At 38.0% G+C, this 25,674-nt stretch overlaps 2 protein-coding genes across 3 annotated transcripts in view; one reads left to right on the plus strand and one right to left on the minus strand.

Annotated features, from left to right (window-relative positions):
- LOC127866736 (uncharacterized) overlaps positions 1–21,197 on the plus strand; it is a 64,035-nt gene extending 42,838 nt beyond the window's left edge. Inside the window, exons 21-31 of the mRNA XM_052407497.1 lie at positions 1,333–1,451; positions 2,996–3,110; positions 5,455–5,592; positions 5,928–6,080; positions 6,880–7,061; positions 8,507–8,702; positions 10,450–10,752; positions 12,206–14,623; positions 15,278–15,333; positions 17,208–17,310; positions 19,540–21,197. Coding sequence (XP_052263457.1) covers positions 1,333–1,451; positions 2,996–3,110; positions 5,455–5,592; positions 5,928–6,080; positions 6,880–7,061; positions 8,507–8,702; positions 10,450–10,752; positions 12,206–14,623; positions 15,278–15,333; positions 17,208–17,310; positions 19,540–19,617 — 3,861 coding nt within the window. The 3' untranslated portion in view covers positions 19,618–21,197. The remainder of the gene's footprint in view (positions 1–1,332; positions 1,452–2,995; positions 3,111–5,454; positions 5,593–5,927; positions 6,081–6,879; positions 7,062–8,506; positions 8,703–10,449; positions 10,753–12,205; positions 14,624–15,277; positions 15,334–17,207; positions 17,311–19,539) is intronic.
- Positions 21,198–21,945: 748 nt separating this feature from the next.
- The window catches only part of LOC127866745 (casein kinase I-like), a 28,136-nt gene continuing 24,407 nt past the window's right edge, over positions 21,946–25,674 (minus strand). For both annotated transcript variants that reach the window (XM_052407523.1, XM_052407524.1), the window contains one exon: positions 21,946–24,619. In XM_052407523.1, coding sequence (XP_052263483.1) covers positions 24,387–24,619 — 233 coding nt within the window. In that variant the 3' untranslated portion in view covers positions 21,946–24,386. The remainder of the gene's footprint in view (positions 24,620–25,674) is intronic.

Genomic DNA, 25,674 nt, shown 5'->3' on the forward strand with positions numbered 1-25,674 from the left:
AATATACTTATCACAGATATTCCATCTTTTGCATATATCACAAAAGCATCATCACTATTATCACAAAACCTTCAAATTATACTTATCACAAATAAACCATCTTTCACATATATAAAAAAACATCATCACTGTAATTGCAAATCTTTCAAAATATACTTATCACAGATTATCTAAAAACATTTCACAGATGCTTTAAATCCAACACATTGTGGAGTTTAAATATCATTATCACAGAAATGCTAATGTGCTAGCAAGCAGTCACCAGAATATATTTCAGTTTACAGTAAATGTCCATGTATATCAATTGACAATGAGTTTCTCGTGAAAAGTATGCTTAAAATACTTATTAATTTGTCATACATTGGTTATATAAACAACGGTCGTTTTCTCATTAATCATTTACCACATGAGCAGCTACAGCTAGCTAAGCATTTAAGCTTGGCATTCGAACATAAACATTTACCATTGCTGCTGCAGTCTGTCTTGCACGAACACCTTGTAAGTTTCTCCAACGTCTTTTTGGTATATTAAATTACATCAAAATCACACATGCGACCAGACTGACATTGATTTTAAATAGTGCCCACCATTTTCAAACCCGTTGCCATGGAAACCCATATTCCGAAACAAATACTTATTGGAGAGTGCTGCTCCCATCTTAAAAAGATCGGGTAAGGTGTTAGGTATAGATATGTGAAATATCAGGGTAGTGTAAAACCGGTAACAAAATCGGCCAAAATCGGGGTTATTTTCCCCTGCCATGACTGATTTACAATGACATGGCACCTTGACAGATTTTATCTACATGACATTAAAATAACAATGCCTACTGTGCACCCACTATGACATGTACATGTATGTAATATATCTGAGCCTTGCTCTAGCAAATCAAGGTTTAACCCTTTGCATGCTGGGAAATTTGTCGTCTGCTAAAGAGTTGTCTGCTGAATTTCTTAACTTAGCATTTTCTTGTATTTTTTTCAAAGAATACTATCAGAATAGCAAACAGTTTGGATCCTGATGAGACGCCACGTTTTGTGGCGTCTCATCTGGATCCAAACTGTTTGCAAAGGCCTTCAAAATTCGGTTCCAGCACTGTAAGGTTTAATGCATGTGTGTAAAGTGGCGTCCCAGATTAGCTTGTGCAGTCAGCAAGGGCTAATCAAGTACAACACTCTCTTCCTTAACTAGACATTTTCTATGTAGAGAGACTTCCTTGTCCCGAAAACTTAATAAAAACGGAAAGTGTTGTCCCCGATAACCCTGTGTGGACTGCACAGGCTAATCTGTGACGTCACTACTCAGACTCAGTTATGTTCCTACTGTGTTCAGGGCAGTGATGAGGATGAGGCTCAGTGTACGGAGGACGAGGAGATGTTCTACAGCCAGGACGAAAGTCAGGAAGAGGAGGGGACAGACAGGGGGCCCCCAGCAGTCAGCCACACCCACAGGTACCTTAGGGGGAAAGGGTTCAGTCGCACAAACAGGTCACATAGGAGCTAGGGGGAAAGGGTTTCAGTATTGATACTGATTTCAGTATATCCTTCATAAAATATAGTAAAGTCAGTTCAGCATATTGCTAACCAAATCAGGGCTTCCCCTGGTAAAAAAATGTTCTTATACAATTCGACTGACTGGCAAATCTTCATAATTTGGCTAGTGCATGCGTATTAATGAAGAAAAAGCTGTAGCCAAATAGAATTTTCTTGAACCAAATTAGTCAATTGAAAGTCATTTACTAATTTGTCAGACAGCAGAGTAAGCGTTGTTGATTTCAATATTTCCAAAATTGTGTACATTCGCCTATGAATGGGATCAGCAGTGGTGTGCAGTGAATGGGCTCAGCAGTGGTGTGCAGTGAATGGGATCAGCAGTGGTGTGCAGTGAATGGGCTCAGTAGTGGTGTGCAGTGAATGGGCTCAGCAGTGGTGTGCAGTGAATGGGATCAGCAGTGGTGTGCAGTGAATGGGCTCAGTAGTGGTGTGCAGTGAATGGGCTCAGCAGTGGTGTGCAGTGAATGGGATCAGCAGTGGTGTGCAGTGAATGGGCTCAGCAGTGGTGTGCAGTGGGCTCAGCAGTGGTGTGCAGTGTTGCCATTGCATGTTATGCCCATTAACAAAACCAGGGCTAATGGTTCAAGTTTTCTCACTTGATGATCCTGTCTTTAAGCAAAACTTGACTTGTAAATTCTATTTAGATTTGTTATCTGAAAGCTAGTTATTCAATCTATTGTACATTATTCCTCAATAGATTTACATAACATTTTTAAAGGAGCTATGTATTCTGAAGAACTTAGCAACATCAAGTGTGTCATTTGTAACATATACAAATCTAATGGAAAAAAATCCTCAAAACTATTTACCATGTAGACAACTTTTCTAGACATCATATTCCTTTCTCATTACCTACATGGAAATCATCATATGAGTCGCGTTCTGAGAGAACTGGGCATAATGCATGTGCGTAAAGTGTCATCCCAGATTAGCCTGTGCAGTCCACACAGGCTTATCAGGGACGACACTTTCCGCCTAAACTTGATTTTCGGTAAGGAGGGACTTCCTTGAAACTAAAAATACCATAAAAGCGGAAAGTGTCGTCCCTGATTAGCCTGTGCGGACTTCACAGGCTAATCTGGGACGACACTTTACGCACATGCATTAAGCCCAATTTTCTCCGAACAAGACACATCTGTGCCTCAGTCTGGGAAAACTGGTCATAATGCTTAATCATAAAGTGTTGTCCAAGATAATACTTTGCAGTCCTCACAGGTTAATCAGGGATGACACTTTCAGTCTTAACAAAATTTTCCTTTAGAAGAGAGGTCATTTAAACGATACATTCCATGAAAGCGCAACATGTCCCACATAAGCTTGTGCGGACTTCACAGGCTAATCACAAATGACACTTTACGCACATGCATTAAGCCCGATTTGCCCAGAACACGAATCAGTTGTACTACTGCATAAATAGATCCATGATTCTATGTTTTCAATAGGTTTGAGCCCACTCAGGACAGTGAGCTAGCGAAGGGACGGCTGGGAAGGAAGGATCGTGATAGGGACCTGACCTTGGCCCTGCTGGCTCCAGACATCGTGGAGTCTGACCCGCAGGTACTCAATAGCAAGGCTTCAGTGATAAACTATTGAGTCTGGTTCTTGGAAACTGGACTTAATACTTGTGGGTGAAGTGTTGTCCCAAATTAGCCTATGCAGTCTGCCCCAACTTATCAGTGACAACACTTTCCACATACTCTTGATATCCCCTAAATAGAGCTTTTCTTTAAACCAAAGATACCATGAAAGGGGAAAGTGTTGTGCTTACTGCACAGGCTAATCTGGGACGATACTTTACGCATATGCATTAAGCCCAGTTTTCCCAGACAGAGGCACTATTATTAATCTGCCTGACATTTCTTTATTTGAAAACAATTAGTAAACTTCTGTGATTGTACAACATCAGTGCTTGCCAGGACTCAAATGTAATAGAAAGAAAACAAACAAACAGTTTATGCTTTCATAGGGTAAAAAGCCAACAGCTACACATTCTGTTGTGAAATGTTCAAGCTTCTTTTTTTTATTTTTAAAGCTTTGTATTGTTAATAATTACTTAGAAAGTTAAAAAAACAACAAAACAACAATATCCAAGATCCTCGGGTTACATTCAAAACACATGATAACACCATTATTAATAGAATATTATATCTTCATAAATTTGGCAGTAAAAAACATAAGCAGGACAGAGAATATTGGTATATTTGACAGTAAAGACTACAAGCAGGACAGTTTGTAGTGGTAAATTGGACTGTGTAGACCATCAGCAGGGCAGGTTATATTGGTACATTAGGCTGTAATAACTTGAAGCAGGACAGATAATATTTGTTAATTTTGCTTTATAGACAATAAGCTGAACAGTTTATATGTGTAAGGCTAGTATTCCATCTATCTGCATCTGTATCCGCATTCGTATCCGCAAAGTCACAATACAGACGCTATATTCCATTTATCCGCATACGTCAAAGGTATCTTTCTTTTTATGCCCCCCTTCGAAGAAGAGGGGGTATATTGCTTTGCTCATGTCGGTCTGTCGGTCGGTCCGTCCACCAGGTGGTTGTCAGACGATAACTCAATAACGCTTGGGCCTAGGATCATGAAACTTCATAGGTACATTGATCATGACTCGCAGATGACCCCTATTGATTTTGAGGTCACTAGGTCAAAGGTCAAGGTCACGGTGACCAGAAATAGTAAAATGGTTTTTGAATGATAACTCAAGAACGCATTCACCTAGGATCATGAAACTTCATGGGTAGATTGATCATGACTTGCAGATGACCCCTATTGATTTTGAGGTCACTAGGTCAAAGGTCAAGGTCACGGTGACCCGAAATAGTAAAATGGTTTCCGGATGATAACTCAAGAACGCATACGCCTAGGATCATGAAACTTCATGGGTAGATTGATCATGACTCGCAAATGACCCCTATTGATTTTCAGGTCACTAGGTCAAAGGTCAAGGTCACGGTGACCCGAAATAGTAAAATGGTTTTCGGATGATAACTCAAGAACGCATACGCCTAGGATCATGAAACTTCATAGGTAGATTGATCATGACTTGCAGATTACCCCTAAAGATTTTGAGGTCACAAGGTCAAAGGTCAAGGTCACGGTGACCCGAAATAGTAAAATGATTTTCGGATGATAACTCAAGAACGCTTTTGCCTAGTTTGGGAAAACTTCTGAACTGAAAACATGTATGCCGAAACTGAAAGTTATAGTTGAAATAATTATTATGAAGGACAAGCGTGAATTTAAGTAGATATAAGGTACAAATCATCATTCTGTCTGTAAAAGAATACAAATGGTAAATACCTGAAATATCTTCTTCTAGTTCTTTGGCTATGCTTTTCGAAACATTTGAAGTGAAATCAGAGTCCCAATATGCAGAACTGTGTTGGTTGTATAATTCCGTGTAATTTTTCACAAATTAGATTAGTTTTTCAGTTGATTTTTGAGATGATAGCTTTCCCTAATCGTGCTAGATGCCATTTGTATCTTGTCCGCATCCGCAGTAGAATGCTCACTTGAGCGTTCTTTTGCGGATGCCTATTGCGCATGCGGATATGCGGATGCGGATGAATGGAATAAGCGCAGTGCATTGCAACTTGTTATATTTTTTTGCGGATGCAGAGATGTGGATGTGGAACGGACAGATGGAATACTAGCCTAAATTCGGCTTTAAAGACCATAAGCAGGACATTTTGTATCGGTAAATTTGGCTGTATTAACAATTGGCTTGTGATGTAATCTTTCAGCAATCCAATGTACCTTGAAAGAAGCTAAAAGATTTACTATTTTGCACCATGACAAACATAGAAATTATTATACGATGTTTGTCAGCTGACATGCACCACTTTGACAGCACCAACTAACATACTCAATGTTTGTCACTGTACAGCGTGACACGCGGGACACCCTGTTTGTGCAGAACTACCTGCAGCGGGTGAAGAAGGCCCTTCAGGATGATATGGACACCCTGGAGAGGTTCCTGAAACTCATGGCCGGCTTCATCAAAAGTGACACCTCACCTGTCCAGGTATGACTGGCATGTCCTTTGCAGGACAATATGAGCTTCGTTCTATGAAGACTGGGCTTAATTCATGAATGTAAAGTGTCTCCTCCCCGGGAGTAGCCTGTGTAGTGGACAGGCTAAGCAGGGACAAAACTAACACTTATAAAATAAGCCCAGTATTCCCTGAACAAGGACTATATTCATCTATGCAGAATGCTTGCATACTTGTCAAGAAAGAATTTATCAGACAATGTATTGTTTTTGTAAAAACTATATTATTTTGTTATAAACAAACAGCTATACCTTTAAAGATTAACAACGTAAATTCCTATATATTACATACTGGTTGTGTTTTCCAGCTGTACATGAAGCTGCAGGAGGTGTTTGGTGGCTACCCCGACCTGTTGAGGGACTTTGCCTGCTTCCTCCAGCCAGACCAGGCCAGCAAGTGTGGCTGCTACAGGGAGTGTATGGAGTTCCATCACGCACGGCTCTTCCTGAGGAAACTGGAGGTAAACATGGGGGCAAAATGAGGTAAATATCGGGGGCAAAGTGAGGTAAACATGGGGGGCAAAGTGAGGTTAACATGGGGGCAATGTCAGGTTTACACATGAGGGGAATGTTAGGTAAACATGGGGGCAATGTGAGGTAAACATGGGGGCATAGTGAGGTAAACATTGGGCAAAGTGAGGTAAACATAAGGGGCAATGTAAGACTATGGCACCAAGTTTTTATTATTTGAGCCTGGTTCTGAGAAAATTGGAATAAATGCATGTGCATAAAGTGTTGGCCCAGATTTGGGATGAGACTTTCTGCTTTTATGGAATTTTTTGTTCTTTTAAATGGAAATCCTGATTATGGGGGGATGGGTTGTCCCTGCACAGGCTAATCTGGGATGACATGTTAAGCACATGCATTAAGAATGAGTCCCATTTGTAAAATGATATTTATTGATTAAACACAAATTAAATATGGAGATTGCGCACCCTCTATATATGTATATTTCAGCAATAGTTAAGTTATTCTGTTTCTTCATCAAACAATAATGGTTTCTTCATTCCCAACTTGCAACATGACATGGACATTAAACTTTTAGTCCTCTTTATACCAGTTCCTTGATATTTTTTTGAAGTTGCTCATTTCATAGACCCTGTATCAAAAACATGTAAATATTACACTTTGTCATGCTATTTTAGGCTCCATACAGTTGTAAATTTCATGTTCTTTATAAACTGATTCTTTTAATTATTTCTCAACTATCGCGTTACTATTTGATCGACAAGTAATATTAAATGTTCATCTTGTTTCTAGATCTACTTCAGCAAGAACCCAAACCAGTATCAGAGAGTGGTTCGGATCTTAGCTCGCTGGAACAAGAAAGTGGGTCACACAGAGACAGAGTTGAAGGATCAGATAGAGCCCCTCATCAAGGGAAACAAGCACTTGATGGAGGAGTTCTCAAGGTTTTACGTTAATGAAAGGCCATCGGAAAGGTGAGGGAACACCGGTAGTCTGTCTGTTATATTTAACCAGGTTTTTAACCAGGTTTTCCGAAGGAAAAAACTGGTTATTAGATTGGCGAATGGGGGGGGGGGGGGCTGGCTGGCTGGCGGGCGGGCGGAACAAGCTTGTCCGGGCCATAACTATGTTGTTCATTGTCAGATTTTAAAATCATTTGGCACATTTGTTCACCATCATTGGACGATGTGTCGCGCGAAATAATTACGTCGATATCTCCAAGGTCAAGGTCACACTTTGAGTTCAAAGGTCAAAAATGGCCATAAATGAGCTTGTCCTGGCCATAACTATGTCATTCATTGTGAGATTTTAAATCATTTGGCACATTTGTTCACCATCATGGGACGGTGTGTTGCACGAAAGAATCACGTCAATATCTCCAATGTCAAGGTCGCCACGACTAAAAATAGATTTTTTTAAAAAACAAACTTACAAAGGGGGTTAATTTTGTTTGTTCATTTGAAAAGTTCAGTTTGAGTTTTCTCCCTTTATCAGATTTTTTTTTTCACAATGAAAACCTGGTTTTGTGACAATTTTGTCCCTTGTTTGATATTTTTATTTGTGTTTTTTTTAATGCAAACTTGAGTTGGTTAAATGTGGATCTTGGGTCGTATTATACCTTGAATGCAAGATGTTAGTAGCCTGCCTTTATAAAACTAAGAATCTGAGTCTGTGAATTTCTATCATGGTCAATTTTGTCTCTGTTACCTAGTGGTGATCACAGAACATTCAAAACATTAGCAAGGAATAATTATTTTGTTTTGTATATGAATAATGGTGTCAGATAAAAAATAAATCGCTTTTCTGTAGCAAATTTGCTTCACAAGATCAAGACGTTGATAACTGTTCTATTTTGGTGGGGTTTGTTTCCAAAGCCCAATGTGCTTTTCTACAGCAATAGGCTAATTTGGAAAACCAGAGTAGCCCCATGAACTATCATTAAAGGTGACAAATACACACACACACACACACACACCTTACTCTCACAGAGATAGTTACCTTTCAATGTAACTTTTGATAGACAACTTGGCATACAAAACAAAATATTGGTTCTTAGCTAATGTTTTGAATGGTCTGTAAAATGTACTCATATTGCTTTTTCTGAGGTCTTTTTTTGCCAGAGAAAGCTTTGGTCGGTACATGTATACATGAAACGCTAAGCATATTTAACCTCATTCTGGAAAATCTGGGCTTTATGCATGTGCGTTAAGTGCCAATTAAAAATGTGCAGTCTGCACAGGCTAATCAGGGACAACAATTTCCGTTTAGACAGGATTGTTGTTAAGAAACGATTTCCTTTAAACGAAAAATTCCATAAAGCTGAAAATGTTGTCCCTGATATGACTGCGGACTGCATAGGCTAATTTTGGACAACACTTTAGGTACATGCATTAAGCCTAGTAATATTTCTATTATGCAGTTTGATGGAGGACTTTGAGGACATCACGCTACAGGAGAGTGAAGGGGACTCCCCCCGGGTGTCCAGCTGTGAGGAGATATCACGTGTTGATGTGGAGGACACATTCGGCACCAAACGCTGCAGCTGTGACTGCCATAGCTCAGGGGATGACATCTACAAGCAGAGAAAGAAACATTGCTACCAGTGCTGTCTGACAGTAAATCAATGATTTTCTTTCCGTATTTATAAAGAACCTGTAAAAGGCAATTTTTAATTGTAGGAAAAATTACAAAATTCCTATTTCCATTGAAAGTTTAATCGATTTTGTCCAAAAGCATATTACTGTCAAACCATTATTATTCTTCAGGCATTAATTTGTCTATTTTGTCATTGGACCGAGTGACAAATTTAAGATCCTAACAAATAATTATGTCCAATGTTTAAACAAAATTAAGCCTGAATTGCATGAGACATTAAAATCCAACGTAATCCATGCATACATACTTTGTTTGTCTGTTTGCGTTATCAAAATAAATCTGGTTTTGACACAAAGGGGTGCACATTATACAGTGTACTTAACTGACAAGTGGCACTGCTGTAAAACGCGGATGCAGTTCAGCTGTATCGAATGCGTTGACTTCATTTGGGTAGAATAGTAATGATTAGCACTAATTGTTTACAACTTTATTACCCATTGTGTGTATTGTGTTTTTCAGGCGTTTACACTTATTGGCAATTGGCTTTGTTGTTTCAAGCAATTGTTGACGGTTATTCGGTCCCGCTAATTCGCTTATCATAACAATGAACTTGTCAAAGGCATACAATAATAAGGGCCCAATACTATCACTTGATAGAAAAAGACTATTTAATTGGCATGTGACAAACAGAACTCCAAAATGTTTTCTCTTTTCCCCACCATGATGTGTCACAACGGCAAAACCGCTATTTATTGCGGACAAGTATTACAAACAAATCAGATATTGACTGACGTAAAAAAAAGTCAAAATCAGAAATTGGGGAATTTAAGTGCTGACAAAATATTCATTTTTTGAAAAATAATGAAATTTCATGCTGACCAAAATAAATGGTTTCACAGCATCAGATAGTAAATAAAATAAAATGATCACAGAAACTGAACATTTAACACAAAAAGAATGTAAAAGAACATTTACATGATCTTATACATTTAAGTTTTAAGCAATTTCAAAAGACCCCAAATAACCCAATCTGAAGATTTCATCATACAATATCTCCCAATTACATGATCTGTTTGCGCTTATTTTTCCCATTTGGCATGGTACTGGTACTTTTCTATTTCTGGGCAAAAAAATTGCTGTAAGTTACAGTCAGAGGTTGTTTTGAACTTCTATTGTAAGCTTATGGTACCATGATTTTACTTGTTCTTTAAGATTTTATAAGGGACAAGTTTGGTTAATTATATTTGTATGCCCCCAGCATGCTCTGAAGCCAAGAGATATTTATCTGGTAAGGCAATTGAGATTTTCTTGTCCATTCTTGTTCATTTGTTAGTTCAATATTCCATTTATCTGTATGAGGATGACCCAAAATGACATATTTCTCATCAATAATGCTTCTTAGAAATATTTGATATTAAAAGGGATGATGTCTTTAACTATCAACACACAATTGACCTTGATTTTGACCTTTGGATTAAGTCTTATTCAGAAAGTCAACAATCTTTGTTTACTCATTTGACCGTCTGCTAACCATCAATACTTCTTTCGAAAAAGATATGAAAAAGCTTTGCTACATCCATATAACTCTAAGCTCATTCACATCACCTGACCTCATTTTGTGCTTGACATTGATCTTTTCTTAACTTATTCAAATGAGGCAATAAATAATTACTAACACGGCTTCCACTGGGGGCATATGTTATTACTGAACCTAGCATCTTGTACTTTTTAGAGTACAAACTTATTACCTCATTATTTGTTTCTCAGGTGATAGATGGGGAATTAGTGTATAAAGTGAACAAGAGCACAATAAAGAAAGTCAATGTTACCTATGGTCCAACCATTAAAGCCAGCAGCCTTTTGACAAACCAGTCACCTGAAGATCGACCTGAAATCAATCCTATCAAGTTTGAGCAGAATGGGGAACCAGACTTGAACTGTTGTGTGGGGAATGAAACAACAACCAGGGAACCAACTGATCAGGAAAGAAGTGATGGGGACAAAGTTAGAGACCAACATGGTCACCAGGATGTAGAAAGAAAGGAAAGCAGTGGATCTACTGTACTCGAGGTAAGACATGAACAACCATTGATAAATTCAGCCTGAGGAATCTGACAAAACAGGGTTTAATGCATGTGCAAACAGTGTTTACTTTGATTAGGAGGTGCAGTCCGCTCAGGCTAATCAGGGACAAAACTCCCTGTTTTATGGTATTTTTCTTTAACTCTTTCAGTGCAGGAAATGAATTTTGAAGGCCTTTGCAAACAGTTTGGATCCAGATGAGACGCCACAGAACGTGGCGTCTCATCAGGATCCAAACTGTTTGCTATTCTGATAGTATTCTTTGGAAAAAAATTAGAAGAACATGCTTATTTTAGAAATTCAGCAGACAACATTTTAGCCAACGACAAATTTCCCAGCATGCGAAGGGTTAAAAGGAAGTCTCTTTGAAGCCAAAAACCAGTTTAGGCAAAAAGTATTGTCCCTGATCAGCCTGTGCATACTGATGACACTTTATGCACATACATTAAGCCCTTTATGACACTTTATGCACATACATTAAGCCCTTTTTAATGCAAGGGAGCTTGATGGCAGTATAAATTTGAATGTCATTCATTTACCTTTAATTGTGAAGGGATACACTTTATTATGTAAAATCAATGAGTCCATTGTTTCTGAAAGTATACCCATGCAAATGAATTTTTGGGGGGTATTCTAGAATCTCACTGTCAGTTGGTAGGTTGTGTGGTCTGTTGGTCAGTAGGTTGTTTGTTTGGTTGGTCTATCACTCGGGACATAATCATTCAGTTTTCTGCCTATTAGCATGAAACTTTATAGCTATATTGCTTATACTATGATGTTGCTTATACTATGTAGAAGTGCAAGACCTTATAATTTGCTCACCAGAGCACAATGTAGAGACCACATTTATTTCCCATTCTTTATGAAACTTGGTCACAGCTTGTGTCCAAAAAATATCTTGGGCAAGTTTGAAACCCGGTATTTTGAGGTCAAAAACTAGATCAAAAGTCAATTTGTAAGATATGGCTCCTTTTTATTGGAAAATACGGCCCTCAAGGAACTGGGAAGTTTTATATGGCTAAAGTAGTACGATGGGAGCACTCCACAAGTAGTGAGCGACACAATTGTGAGATTAATTGTACTAGTACTCACATAGGCATCTGCTTATAATAAGCTTATTTGTGGGTATGTAATATTCAATGTTTCTGTAATTTCAGGAATATTTTCATTTATTTAAATATATTAAATTGAATTACATATGAGCTGTGCATTTTTCCTGGTTTCACTGTTGTAAATCATCTGAGAAAAATGTTTATTATAAAACAGCCAGAAAAAGCTACACAAAATTTGGGGTTTTTGTACACCCAAACAATGCAGATGTAATAAATAGTAAAATATCTGATCTGAGAAAAAGAATGTCCAAAAAAGTGAATAACCAATGTTTATTTCACTGGTATTTACATGTATAATTATTTATGGCTGTCTTTTGAATTGTTTGCAGAATGTGGTGCTCACAAAGGAAACAATTGAGCCGATGGAAACATTTACAGATCACGTCACAAATTCTACTGGAAACCAAGCTAACGCAACTGTGGCAAAAGCACCGCCTGAAACTTCAGCTAATGGCAGTGATAAGGAGATGACTTTTGACAACAAGGAAACAAAAGAAAGGTGTGATGAACAGCGTGACACTCACAGAAATGAAAATGTTAGTGTTGCTAAAGTTACACCGGAAAGAAGTTTCAATGTACCAGAGAGAGTTTTAAATGACACGTCCTTAGCAAATGACATTTTGGCTGCTGCGTTTAACAAGGCTTTGTCAGGGGAGATGTCAATGGACTCGATGAGTTTCAGTAATCTGATATCGCCCGACGAGCAAACTGAGCGCATTCTGCTTGAAAGTGAGGCCAGCGAAAAGCAGCCTGTGTTCTCTTTGTCCAATTTCTTGGTCAACAAAGTAGAGGATGATGGGAAGAAGAAGCCAGCAGTGGCAGAAGCAGTAAGTGGCTTGATTGGAGGCAGTACCTGGAATGTGCCCACTGGGGACAGGGAAATCAAGATTTCAAACACCTCATCGTTCTCCAAAATAACACAGTCATCTTTTGCGCACTCTGATGTCGAACCACCAACAGTGCAAAGAAAGCGAAGTGAATGTAATTCACCCAAAGAGCAGGTCATAAGTCTCATCTCTTCCCAGAAAATATTGAATCCAGACCTTAATAACTCACAACCTTTCTCTCCATTTGGCCAGGAGGTAGAGACAATCACCGGGTCTTCATCAGTGATGAGTCCAGGGTTTTCCAGTCAGATCCCTGCAGCAGTCAAGGGCGTGCGACGAATCACTCCAATCCCTGTGAAAGGGTCACTCATGTCGGAGACATCCTCATCATTCCAGGCTGCTCTTGATAATTCCCCAGTACTCCCTGATATGGTCACTAGTCCTCTGAGTCTGACATACAGTGACAAGTCCAACAGTGATACAGCCATACCTTTCTCACTGAGTTCAAAGAGTGGAAGTCAGCAAAATTTGAATTCTGGTACACATTTATCAATGAGCTCTGCATTAAAAAGTTTGACATCTTTTGAATCTGACTCCGGATTCAAGGCCTGCGACACATCAAAGTCGGACACCAAGCAAGTTCAAGAGACAAATGATGTCCCATCAGGTATGGTATTCAGCCAGCCCGCCATTCACTCTGAGGATGCAAATGTTGGTTTTCCAGGACTTGCAGTGACCACCCAGCACAGTTCAGTACTCATGTCTGACGAGAGCCTATTCCAGTGCTTCGCCAAATGTTCAGACACTCTGCACAGCGTTTCTAATCTGACTAACATGTTAAATGTTTTGGATGGTCACTCAAATGACCTGCCAGCAACCTTAACCAACAATTTAATGGATGTAAGTGTCTCTAAAAGTGTAAGTAAATCAGCAAACAATTCAGAAGAAACTGTGCAGCATAGTGATCATAAGAGGGACAGCCCATCCAATGTTCAGGCCTGTAACATTTCTGAGAACAAATCTGAAGAAGTGAATGAAGCTAACAAGAATCAAGAAAGAATGGAAGAAAATTCAACAAGTGATAGCCAGGGTGACAGCTCTTTCTCTAGTGACCATGAAAATACTCCCAGTGATCTGAATAGCCAGTATTATCCACATTCTGTACAAAGTATTGAAAACATGGAGAGACTGACTCGTGGCCAGTTCTGGGTCTCTTCCCTGTCAGATAGTGATTCTAGTACTAGAACAACACCTTCAAGTAGCATGACTGATCTCAGTAAGAAACTTGATGGAAATTCTGCCATTAAAGATACCTGTAATCTCCAAAGCAAAATTCAGAATACCATTACTTGTAAAGGTAAAGACTCGGTTGATAATGTATCCAAAACCAAGAAAGTTACAGAGAAACGTCAAAAAATGTCTCGGCGTGAACTAAGAAAATCTTTACACTCAGGGAGTAAGGAAAATACCACAATACCAGCTGAAGGTACTGTTTGTAACAATGAGACTGGTGTGGTCTGTGCAGATGACGAGGAGCAAGCTGTACGTGCAGTGGAATACAAGAGTGAACAGCACAGGAATGATAAAAGTGCTTGTGCTGAACATGTGGCAGAAGCAGGTACAAGTGAACATGCCATGAATGAATCAAGTGATTATCTTCCTGATGTTATTAAAATAGAACCTGACATTGAGGAAGCTGATAAGGGAACAGATGACATGTCAAAATCACGCTGCAAAAAGAAGTCTAAACATAAATCAAAGCACAAGTCAGGAAAAGAAAAGAAACAAAAAAGGAAAAGAAAAGATTTTGATGATGAAGACAAGGGCTCTTCAAAAAGGAAAAAGATCGCCTCTGACAAAGCTGTAGAAACTTCCAGTGATGCTGATGATATTATAAAAGGAAACATTAAAGAAAAGCAGGTAATAATATTGAAAAATCAGTGTGCTAATCAATTGCAGGGATGCCACAATAACATATATCAATTTAAATATTATATTTTGGAAAACTGTTATCTTTGAATTTAGATAATGGGTGTATTGTACATGTTAGCTTGTAAATGAATGCCAAGTGATACACAATATTTTAACAGAAAAGGTGCTTATTCATTATGACAAACATTTTTTCTGAGAAATATGATGGTAAACAGCTGTGTAAGGATTAACTTTCTGTTAAAAAAAAAAGTGGTCAACTGAAGGAGAGTTCGGAATATAAGGTTCAAAATAAAAAATACACCTTAGTGTAATTAATTGTTCAGGACTTAATGCATTGTGATATTTGAGCCATGTTACGAAAAAACTGGGCTTAATGCATGTGCATAAAGTGTTGTCCCAGATTTTGTCCCAGATTAGCCTAGACAGTCTGCACAGGTTTATCAGGGACAAAACTTTCTAACTAAACTGGATTTTGGCTAAGAAAAGACTTCCTTTAAACAAAAAATACAGTAAGACTGGAAAGTGTCGTGCCTGATTAGCCTGTGGGAAAGGCACAGGATAATCTGGGACTACACTACACCCATGCATTTATCTCCATTTTCTCAGAAAAAGCTCATTGCCATCATTATGTTCTGTTTACAGAGTGGATCCTCCTTGCAGACAGCATCTCCATCATTGGCAGAGCCTGTCTGGTCCAAGTGAGAGACTTTCTTGAGTTTCATTAAAACAAGAAAACATAAAAGCTATTAACTGGTTATCCATAACAATTCATCAATCAGATAGGATCAGTTTACCGGTGTTATATTAAACAATGCATATTTTTTGTGTGCAGTGTATTATTTGAATGAACTTTCCTGTAAAACATGGAAAGGAGGCATGTAGCTTCTGCACTGTTGTTCCCTATGTCAGAACTGTTTGGTTCCATAATCTAATGCAATCAACTGATCATTACCAAAACTTTCTGAGAATATAAATTAGCATAACATTGATTCCAAGTTCAAATCTCACAAGGCACTTTGGAGGTAATGGCCTTCAAATTATCAAAATATGGCTTTTTTAATACTTCTGCTCTTTGAAGCATACATTTTCATCTTATTGTCACCAAACTTTCTGAAAATGTAAACCATTTTAAGAAGATAATTACTATTATTATGCCCCCCTTCAAAGAAGAGGGGGTATATTATTTTTCACATATCTGTCGGTCCGTCTGTCGGTCGGTCCGTCCACCAGATGGTTTCCGGATGATAACTCAGAACGCTTAGGCCTAGGATCATGAAACTTCATAGGTACATTGATCATAACTGGCAGATGACCCCTATTGATTTTCAGGTCACTAGGTCAAAGGTCAAGGTCACAGTGACTCGAAATAGTAAAATGGTCTCCGGATGATAACTCAAGAATGCTTGGGCCTAGGATCATGAAACTTTATAGGTACATTGATCATGACTGGCAGATGACCCCTATTGATTTTCAGGTCACTAGGTAAAAGGTCAAGGTCACAGTGACTCGAAATAGTAAAATGGTTTCAGGATGATAACTCAAGAATGCTTATGCCTAGGATCATGAAACTTCATAGGTACATTGATCATGACTGGCAAATGACCCCTATCGATTTTCAGGTCACTAGGTCAAAGGTCAAGGTCACAGTGACTCAAAACAGTAAAATGGTTTCCGGATGATAACTAAAGAATGCTTACGCCTAGGATCATGAAACTTCATAGGTACATTGATCATGACCCCTACTGATTTTCAGGTCACTAGGTCAAAGGTCACAGTGACTCGAAATAGTAAAATGGTTTCCGGATGATAACTCAAGAATGCTTACGCCTAGGATCATGAAACTTCATAGGTACATTGATCATGACTGGCAGATGACCCCTATTGATTTTCAGGTCACTAGGTCAAAGGTCAAGGTTGCAGTGACTCAAAACAGTAAAATGGTTTCCTGATGATAACTCAAGAATAATTAGGCCTAGGATCATGAAACTTCATAGGTACATGACTGGCAGATGACCCCTATTGATTTTCAGGTCACTAGGTCATAGGTCAAGGTCACAGTGACAAAAAACGTATTCACACAATGGCTGCCACTACAACTGACAGCCCATATGGGGCGCATGCATGTTTTACAAACAGCCCTTGTTATGGTGTGTGTACCACCTGACCCCCTACCTTAAAGGTCAAGATTGCATAATTGAGACAAAGGGTCACATTTTGCCATAAAAAAAAGCTTGTTAATCATCATGCTATTTTGAAAAGAAGGTGACCATCATGAATAGACTAGTGTGGTGTGTATCCACTGTCTCACAGGCTCAAAGGTCCAAGTCAGACTGCTTGCTTTTTTACTTAAATGGATTTTTGGGGAAAAAGTTTAACATGGATGCATCAATTTCCATTTGAAACTTTTCTTGTTAGTCTTGCCTTAAACTGTTAGTCAGAAATTTACAATAAACTGTTAGTCAGAAGTTAACAATAGGCAAAGTAATAAATATTGTATTGAAACAACAATTGAATTTTAAGAAGAATTGATTTATGCTATATGTATTTCAGATGTCTTGATTTTTGTTTCCAGGGAGACCGATAAAACTATTCTTGAAATGTGCAAGATGCATGGAATTAAGGACAAGACATTCCAGAAAATAGCACAGACTCTTGGGAAAGTAACAGAGATGCAGGTGTGTAAGATTTGAATAGCCCTGTGTTAGGACACACTTGTTGATTCGGGAGCACATCAGGTAGTTCCATAATCAGTCAGGCCTTGGTGTGGGAAAATGGGTCTTAATTCATGTGTGTAAAGTGCTGTCCCAGAGTAGCCTGTGCAGTCCCCACAGGTGAATCAGGGATGAAACTCCGCTTAGATGGCTTTTTTAGTTTTAAGGGAAGTCTCTCCTTTGCGAAATTCCATTTTAGGCAGAACGTGAAATTTCTGATAAACCTGTGTGAACTGGTCTGTCGAATCTGGGACAACACTTTATGCACATTCATTGAGCCCCAGTCTCCCAGTGAGACGACACTTTATGCACATTCATTGAGCCCCAGTCTCCCAGTGGGACAACACTTAATGCACATGCATTGAGCCCCAGTCTCCCAGTGGGACAACACTTAATGCACATGCATTGAGCCCCAGTCTCCCAGTGGGACAACACTTTATGCACATGCATTGAGCCCCAGTCTCCCAGTGGGACAACACTTTATGCACATGCATTGAAACCCAGTCTCTCAGTGGGACAACACTTAATGCACATGCATTGAGCCCCAGTCTCCCAGTGGGACAACACTTAATGCACATGCATTGAGCCCCAGTCTCCCAGTGGGACGACACTATGCACATGCATTGAGCCCCAGTCTCTTAGTGGGACGACACTTTATGCACATACATTGAGCCCCAGTCTCCCAGTGGGACAACACTTAATGCACATGCATTGAGCCCCAGTCTCCCAGTGGGACAACACTTAATGCACATGCATTGAGCCCCAGTCTCCCAGTGGGACAACACTTAATGCACATGCATTGAGCCCCAGTCTCCCAGTGGGACAACACTTAATGCACATGCATTGAGCCCCAGTCTCCCAGTGGGACGACACTTTATGCACATGCATTGAGCCCCAGTCTCCCAGTGGGACAACACTTTATGCACATGCATTGAGCCCCAGTCTCCCAGTGGGACAACACTTAATGCACATGCATTGAAACCCAGTCTCCCAGTGGGACGACACTTTATGCACATGCATTGAAACCCAGTCTCTCAGTGGGACGACACTTTATGCACATACATTAAACCCCCTTTAAACAGAGCACAGCCCAATTATAGTGTATTTACCAGGTATTAAGAGGATTTTTCAGCGGATCCATGAATTTTTTTTGCATTATTTGCATCTGGTTGTATCGATTCAGAATTTTCCTCCCCTTGGACTTTTTCTTAATCGTGCTCAAATAATGAAGGTGACTTAAGGTTTCATCACCAGAAATGAGGTCATTGGCCTTGTTAACTAACATACTTAAGTTAATATGCTTACTCCACTTTGAGTTGTTCCACTGTTGTTAACCCTTCACCACTTAGATACGTATTTTCACGCATTTGTAGTCCCATAGAAAGTTAAATTTAATTTTAGACCTTTCTTACTAGATTCAAGTTTTTAAGGCTTCAACTCCAAACCTTAGATTCTGATGAGTAGCAAACACCATAAAACCTGAACAAACTGCGAGTTACTTGCAAACTGTTCTGGTTTTATGCTGTTTGCACATAGCCATTTTCACTTTGCTTCTTAGTGGGAAAGGGTTGAAATAAATGTGCTAATCTTGCCAAGTTTGATGTTCACATGAGTTATAATGAGTTTTGGACCTCACTGAACCCCAGTAAGAGGAGGACAATGAGTATCCTTATAGCTGAGGGTTTATATGAGCCGTGCTCTGAGATAATTGGGCTTAATGCATGTGCATAAAGTGTCCTCCCAGAATGGCCTGTGCAGTCCATTAGCCTGTGCAGTCTGCACAGGCTAATCAGGGAAGACACTTTCCGCTTTTATGGTATTTTTAGTTTCAAGCAAGTCCCTTACCGAAAATCCAGTTTAGGCGGAAAGTATCGTCCCTGATTAGCCTGTGCAGACTGCACAGGCTAATCTGGGACAACACTTTAATGAATTATGCCCAGTTTTCTCAGAACGCGACTCTTATTGTTTCTGAGATGACCGCCATTCTCACTACTCAACTGTGTGGAAACCCATCTTCTGAGTTGCATTTACAAATTAGAATGTTCATTATACTGGGCCATTGTTAGTTCAAATTCATATGTCATGCCCACATATCAATATTAGCTTACAAGTGAACTCATGTTACTTGACTGATCTCCTGTTTCTTGACTGAACTCCTGTTACTTTAAAATGTTCTCGTATTTTCTATCTCAGGTGCGAGAGAGATTTGCTCACCTGTACAAGTTGATATTTGGCATACCCTATAAGGAAACGGAGGATGAGTCCATATAAGGGAATACCTGAGACAAATTGAGGGTTATCCATCTACAGCAGGCAACCTGGTCTAGTCACTGGCTGTAGAAAGGCTGGACTTCATTGTGCATTTAAAAAAGAACAGACGTCTGTTGTTGCAAACTGTGTTTGTTGAAGATTTACCTAAGAAGTGGTGGTTCTAAACCAAATAGTGAGTTGTCAGATGTTTTCAACTCTGTGGCAGAGTCTTGAACTGTTGTCCTTAAGAGAGATATTCATTTTGAGCTCTATTGGCAGAAGGCCTGAAGAGCTTATGTCATGGCGTGGTTTCCGTCGTCCGTCTGTGCGTTATACTTTTTCTTGTTTACGCGATAAAGTCCACAGTTTTCATCCGATTCTTTTCAAACTAGTTCAGTGTCTTTATATTAATGAGGACTCGAACCCTATTGAAAATGGGTTACATCAGAGTAAAAAGTCCAGAATTATCTCCCCTTGAATTTGAGAAAATTGTGAAATAAGGCTTGTTTACACAATAAAGTCCACAGTTTTCATTCAATCATTTCCCAACTTGCACAGTGTCTTTATCTGAATGATGAGTCAAACCCTATCGGAGCTATAAGTCCAGAATTATCTCCCCTTGAATATGAGAAAAAAATGAAAATCTTTATCATTTTGACATAAATTTTGCAATATTGAAGATAGCAAGTTCATATTTGGCATGCATGTGTATCTCATGGAGCTGCACATTTTGAGTGGTGAAAGGTCAAGGTGATCCTTCAAGGTAAAAAAAAAAAATCAAAGCTGCGCAGAAGGGGACATAGTGTTTCCGACAAACACATTTCTTGTTTGTTTGCATATAAAGTTCTATCCTTTTGAAACTTCAACGGATGTTTTATATCATCAAGGGCCAGAACCTCATGTGGGCCTCTTGTTAATTTAACTTAGCTGTTTTGAGTTAATTGTGTAAGTGTTGTAAGTTAATCATGACCAATATCCTATGCTATATTTGGTTTGAATAGTGTGTTTGCACACTTCATTTCAAATGTTCAAACCCGTTTTTGCATGGTAGTACTATGATAATGTCCTTTTGTGCAATATACGTCTTTAAAATTGTATTTATGTTCACCAATTTCATCCTTCCTGCATTCTACTTTATGACATTGAATTATTGTTTATCAAGAGGTTAAACAAATTATTGTAGGAGCTTACTGCGGTTGATGACATCTCTGTGTGTATTCAATAGTATGTGTTATCATTTTTGAAATCCTAAGCATCATTGTGCTATATGTTGCTACATGTATATAGTTCAAGCGTCTTGTAAATTCTGTATGATTTGATTATGAACTATCGTTAAGAACTTGCTTAATGTTATTTATTGTGTTTTTTTTAGTTTGGTTCTACATATTGACAACTGCAAAATTGAGTAAATTGGTAACTGGTACTTCTTTTGGTACCAAATAGATATATGAAAATAAGTTTTACTTTTTATGTGCAGAAAAATTACATGTGTCGGTTCTTGATAATTGAGAAAATTGATAAACAATTCTTGAGATAAGTTATTGGGTAAACATTTATATTTATTATGCATGTTGTTGTAAATAAATAATAATGTATCAAAATATTAAGTCTTTCTTTTGTAGTAAAATATTAAGTCTTTCTTTCATAGAACTGTTTAATGTGTTTTAAAGCGAACTTCTGAAACTGATCAGTAGTCTGTCTAGAAATGTGACATGTTCATGTGTCCAATGCTCAAATACCACAGGACCATAGTTGTGTAACTTACATCATGTGAATAACACAGAGTCACAAGCAAAACATCCATTCCTCAAAATAATGAAAATGGTAAATACCTTTAAAGTACCTCTCTTAGTCTTGTAACACACCTTCTGATTACCTTATAATTGTGAAATGAATCCAATCATCCAATATTAATGGACCAGATGTGAACATCAATTTCTATTTACATGTGTATTCAAGTAATATCCACAAACTTTAAAATACAGTTATTGGGCCACAAACATTTGTGCAAATCCATTCGACATCCAATCACTATCAAATTATGGGCCAGACACATCTACTTCCACCATAGCCATGCCAGGCATATGTAAAAACTTCAAATGTCACTTATGACCTTGACCTTTGGTATGGCGATCATTAGAGCAAATTTCAAGTCCCTTTTGGCATGACAAAATTATGAACCAGCCAAACTAATATCAGCACATACACACTAAGACATGGTGAATACTTTGTGCCCTTTCCCAATGATCATGGCATGGGCATAAAATGTGTGTGAAGTACAATAAGTGTTGTCTTGTGTGTGTGTGTGGTCTAAGCATGCAGCTAAACTTTGTCACAAACAAAACAGGCTGGATTTAAGAGCAATTTTATTACTTAGTTATATTTACACAGATCTTAATAGTTACTTGATATTTACAACAGTTGTATAATTATGCTTTTAGCTTAAGCAACTATCACTCTGACTAAAACATGACATCAAAGAATACTCTGTAATAATCATACTTTATGATCCCGTGTTAAATACAAGTAAAAAAACACTTAAATTTTTTATAAAACATGACAAATGAAAATGCAAGTAAAATTTACAAGAAAATGTCGGACAGTGTATCCAACACCTCTGTTGCATTGTTGTCAAGAGGGTACAGTTAGAATTTGCGATCATATTTTAAAGAAAATTAATAGCTGCAATCACACGACCATTGCATGTAATTTATACAAAGGACAATAACTCCATTCAAAATAACACAATTGTGAAACCTTGATAATATGTGCTGTAGCACACACAGATAATTATCCTGTAAAAGTTTAACAAAATAGGATGCAAAATAAAGGAGCTCACATAAACTTTTGTAATTTTAAACCAAGGGCAATAACTTCTAAAAAATTACACAAGTGTGAATTATCAACAATATGCCATGTAGCACTTGGAGATCATTATTTTGTAAAGGAAAAGGCATGCAAAATGCACACAGACACTTTATATGTTATTAAAAACAAACAGCAATTACTCCTTTCAACCCCAATCTTGATACCTTGACAAACTGCATTGTAGCCCTTGCAGATAAGTATTCTGTAAAAGTCTGTCAAAAACCATGTGCAAATGTATGAGTTGCCCACAGAAGCTCATGTTGGCAATTTTAAACAAAGGGATGTAGCTCCTGAAACAACATGAAGCACCATGCCATCTTGAAATCTTGAAATGTGCTGCAGAAATTGCAGATAATAATTGTGTACAGATTTGCTACTGTTAATACAAACATCCACAAGTATATAAATATATGCATAGAAGTGTATCAATGGACTCAACTTATTTATAGATGTAAGTCATGTAATGCAATGTTTTTTTATTCTTTTAACTAATACAATGCCTAAAATGACCACTATAATTATTTTAACATAAAGCCTTGTAGCAGTTTGGAAAGCAAGAGATATAAATATAAGATTTAGCCAAATCAATTATTTTGCCTCCAAACTGTCTTCAGTTGCCTTCCAGTGGACTCTTTGATAATGTCTGAACTATCTCTAAACACTGTATTACATATATACAACAAGGGCAATTAATTATTAGTGTGAACATCACTGTGATTCAGGCACATATCTCTCATACATTCTATTCATCAGTACACATACATAAAATTGGTAAAATTGTCAGATATTAAAAATGATTTACAACATGAATTTTTGAAAGTTGTTTATTATTAGTGTGAACATCACTGTGATACAGGCACATATATCTCATACATTCTTTTAATCGGTACACATACATAAAATTGGAAAAATTGTCAGATATTAACAAGAAATGTGTTTGTCAGAAACACCATGTCCCCTTCTGCGCCGCTTTGACTTTTTTTTGACCTTTGACCTTGAAGGATGACCTTGACCTTCCACCACTCAAAATGTGCAGCTTCATGAGATACACATGCATGCCAAATATGAAGTTGCTTTCTTCAATATTGCATAAGTTATGGCAAATGTTAAAATTTGACCAAACCAACAGACCAACAGACAGGGCAAAAACAATATGTCCCCCACTATAGTGGTGTGGACATAAACATGATTTACAACATGAATTTTTGAAAGTTGTATATTATTACAGCATGACAATATATAATATAACACAATACATAAAATCTCCTGTCCTACTTTGACACATGGGTGTGGAACAACACTGGTCTGCACATGTAGCCATCAAAATGTCCTGCTGTGCACATATGACCTGCCTTCTAATTTGCATCAATGTAGAACTTCCCTTTAAAACACATCCAAGAAATTACCAGTGTTCTAAATCAAGCACTACATTGTTTTGATAATCGTTTGCCTCAACAGATGATTGAAATACCAGTATAAGGATACAACAGTATACTGGTTCAACATACAAGATCTCTTTGAATCAACACAAGCATGTTTGAACTTTAGTCTGAGATGGACAGAATAAAGCCAAAATAATTAGAGCTAAAAATAAATTAAGACAAAAAATAAATCTTGAATGATTGTTCCACAGCAATCCTAAGTAACTAAAAAACATTTCAAAAACTTAACCCTTATACACACAAGGACCTTATGATGCTGATATGACCTGTGAAAATGACACTTGCCAATTACTTGAAAAAGGCAAAGAGCATGGTTCATCCCTGTACACCCAGGCAACGGCTCTCAACACAACAATGAAATGACTCAATGAACATGGTATGGCTGATTTCAAAAAAGAAAAAAATATATTGTTGGCACCCAATGATTCTTTCTACACTTGGTCATTGTCTAATATCACAGTCTGTATGTACGTTATCACATCACTTGCGCACATGCTTAGAAGAGCTAGCGCGCTGAGGGCCATCGCCATCTTTTGAAGCACTTCCCTTGCGCATGGCAGCGGGATTGGCGGGAAGGGCCGTAGGCTGCATCTGAGTGGACATGCGGGTCCCTTCTCGCACAATGCCGTCTTGGCCAGCGGTTGGAATACCACGGTGTAGACGGGTGCTTGTACGCCTCTCACGTTCTCTTGACATTGGCCTTGGTGAGGTGGCTGCAATAGAAGAACATAAACTTGTTTGCTATTTGTTTGAAAATATATTTCTGACATTTTCTTTTACTCTCATATGTTGATATGACAGTAAAAACATCACTTCATAACCATACATAAATTATTTCACATTTTTTTCCTTGCTAATATGTTAACAGTACCTGGGCCATATTCAACAAACAATTCTAATTAGTACACTTAAAATATTCTAAAAACTGCAATGTTCTACAAATGTAAATAGACTTGCTGAGTCTAAACCTTGCACTTACAACCTCTTATCACATCATTCTTCAATTAGAGCAATTTGACCATGCCATGACCAACAATGTTGGCCTGTATGTGCAATCTATAAAGTCTCTCAGAAAGTTAAATTTAATTACAGACCTTTCTTACTAGATTCGAATTTTAAAGGCTTCATTTCCAACCCTTATATAATGATGAGCAGTAAACAGCATAAAACCTGGACAGCCTGTGAGTTACTTGCAGACTGTTCTGGTTTTATGCTGTTCACACATAGCCATTTTCACTTGATTCTGAGTAAGAAAGGGTTAATCCAATTTTTTACTTTTACCTTCAAGTCTGATCATGTGTTTGTAAGTAAAGGCACTGTTTCCATAGATACAATCATGTGACAATTATACAGTAACAATTTGATTTAATAGATACAGGCACCTTATTTTCTATGAACAATATAATGCTTCATTGTGACCACATCTATTTATTAAATACCCAAACATGAAGGTACAATTTTCAGGATTGCTTGAAGCATTTTTGTTTTACATTGCTTTCCTCTTAATATGATCATAGTTCTAAAAGGAACAAAACAATTAGTGTTGTGTCTTGTGGGATTTCAGACAACCATACACGTTATCAGCTGTTAACATTGAGCACTTTCTAACAGACTTCACTTGATAGGCACCAGCTATATGTACTAGATCAATACCTATGCATACAACTCTACCATAATTGTTTGAATATTTGATATGGCTACACCAATACCAGGCTTTACTTTAAAAGCACTGTTGTAATAGACTATTGTCAAAAGTAAATTACTATAC

The sequence above is a fragment of the Dreissena polymorpha genome, chromosome 2 (assembly GCF_020536995.1).
Source record: "Dreissena polymorpha isolate Duluth1 chromosome 2, UMN_Dpol_1.0, whole genome shotgun sequence".
NCBI classification, from domain to species: Eukaryota; Metazoa; Mollusca; class Bivalvia; order Myida; family Dreissenidae; genus Dreissena; species Dreissena polymorpha.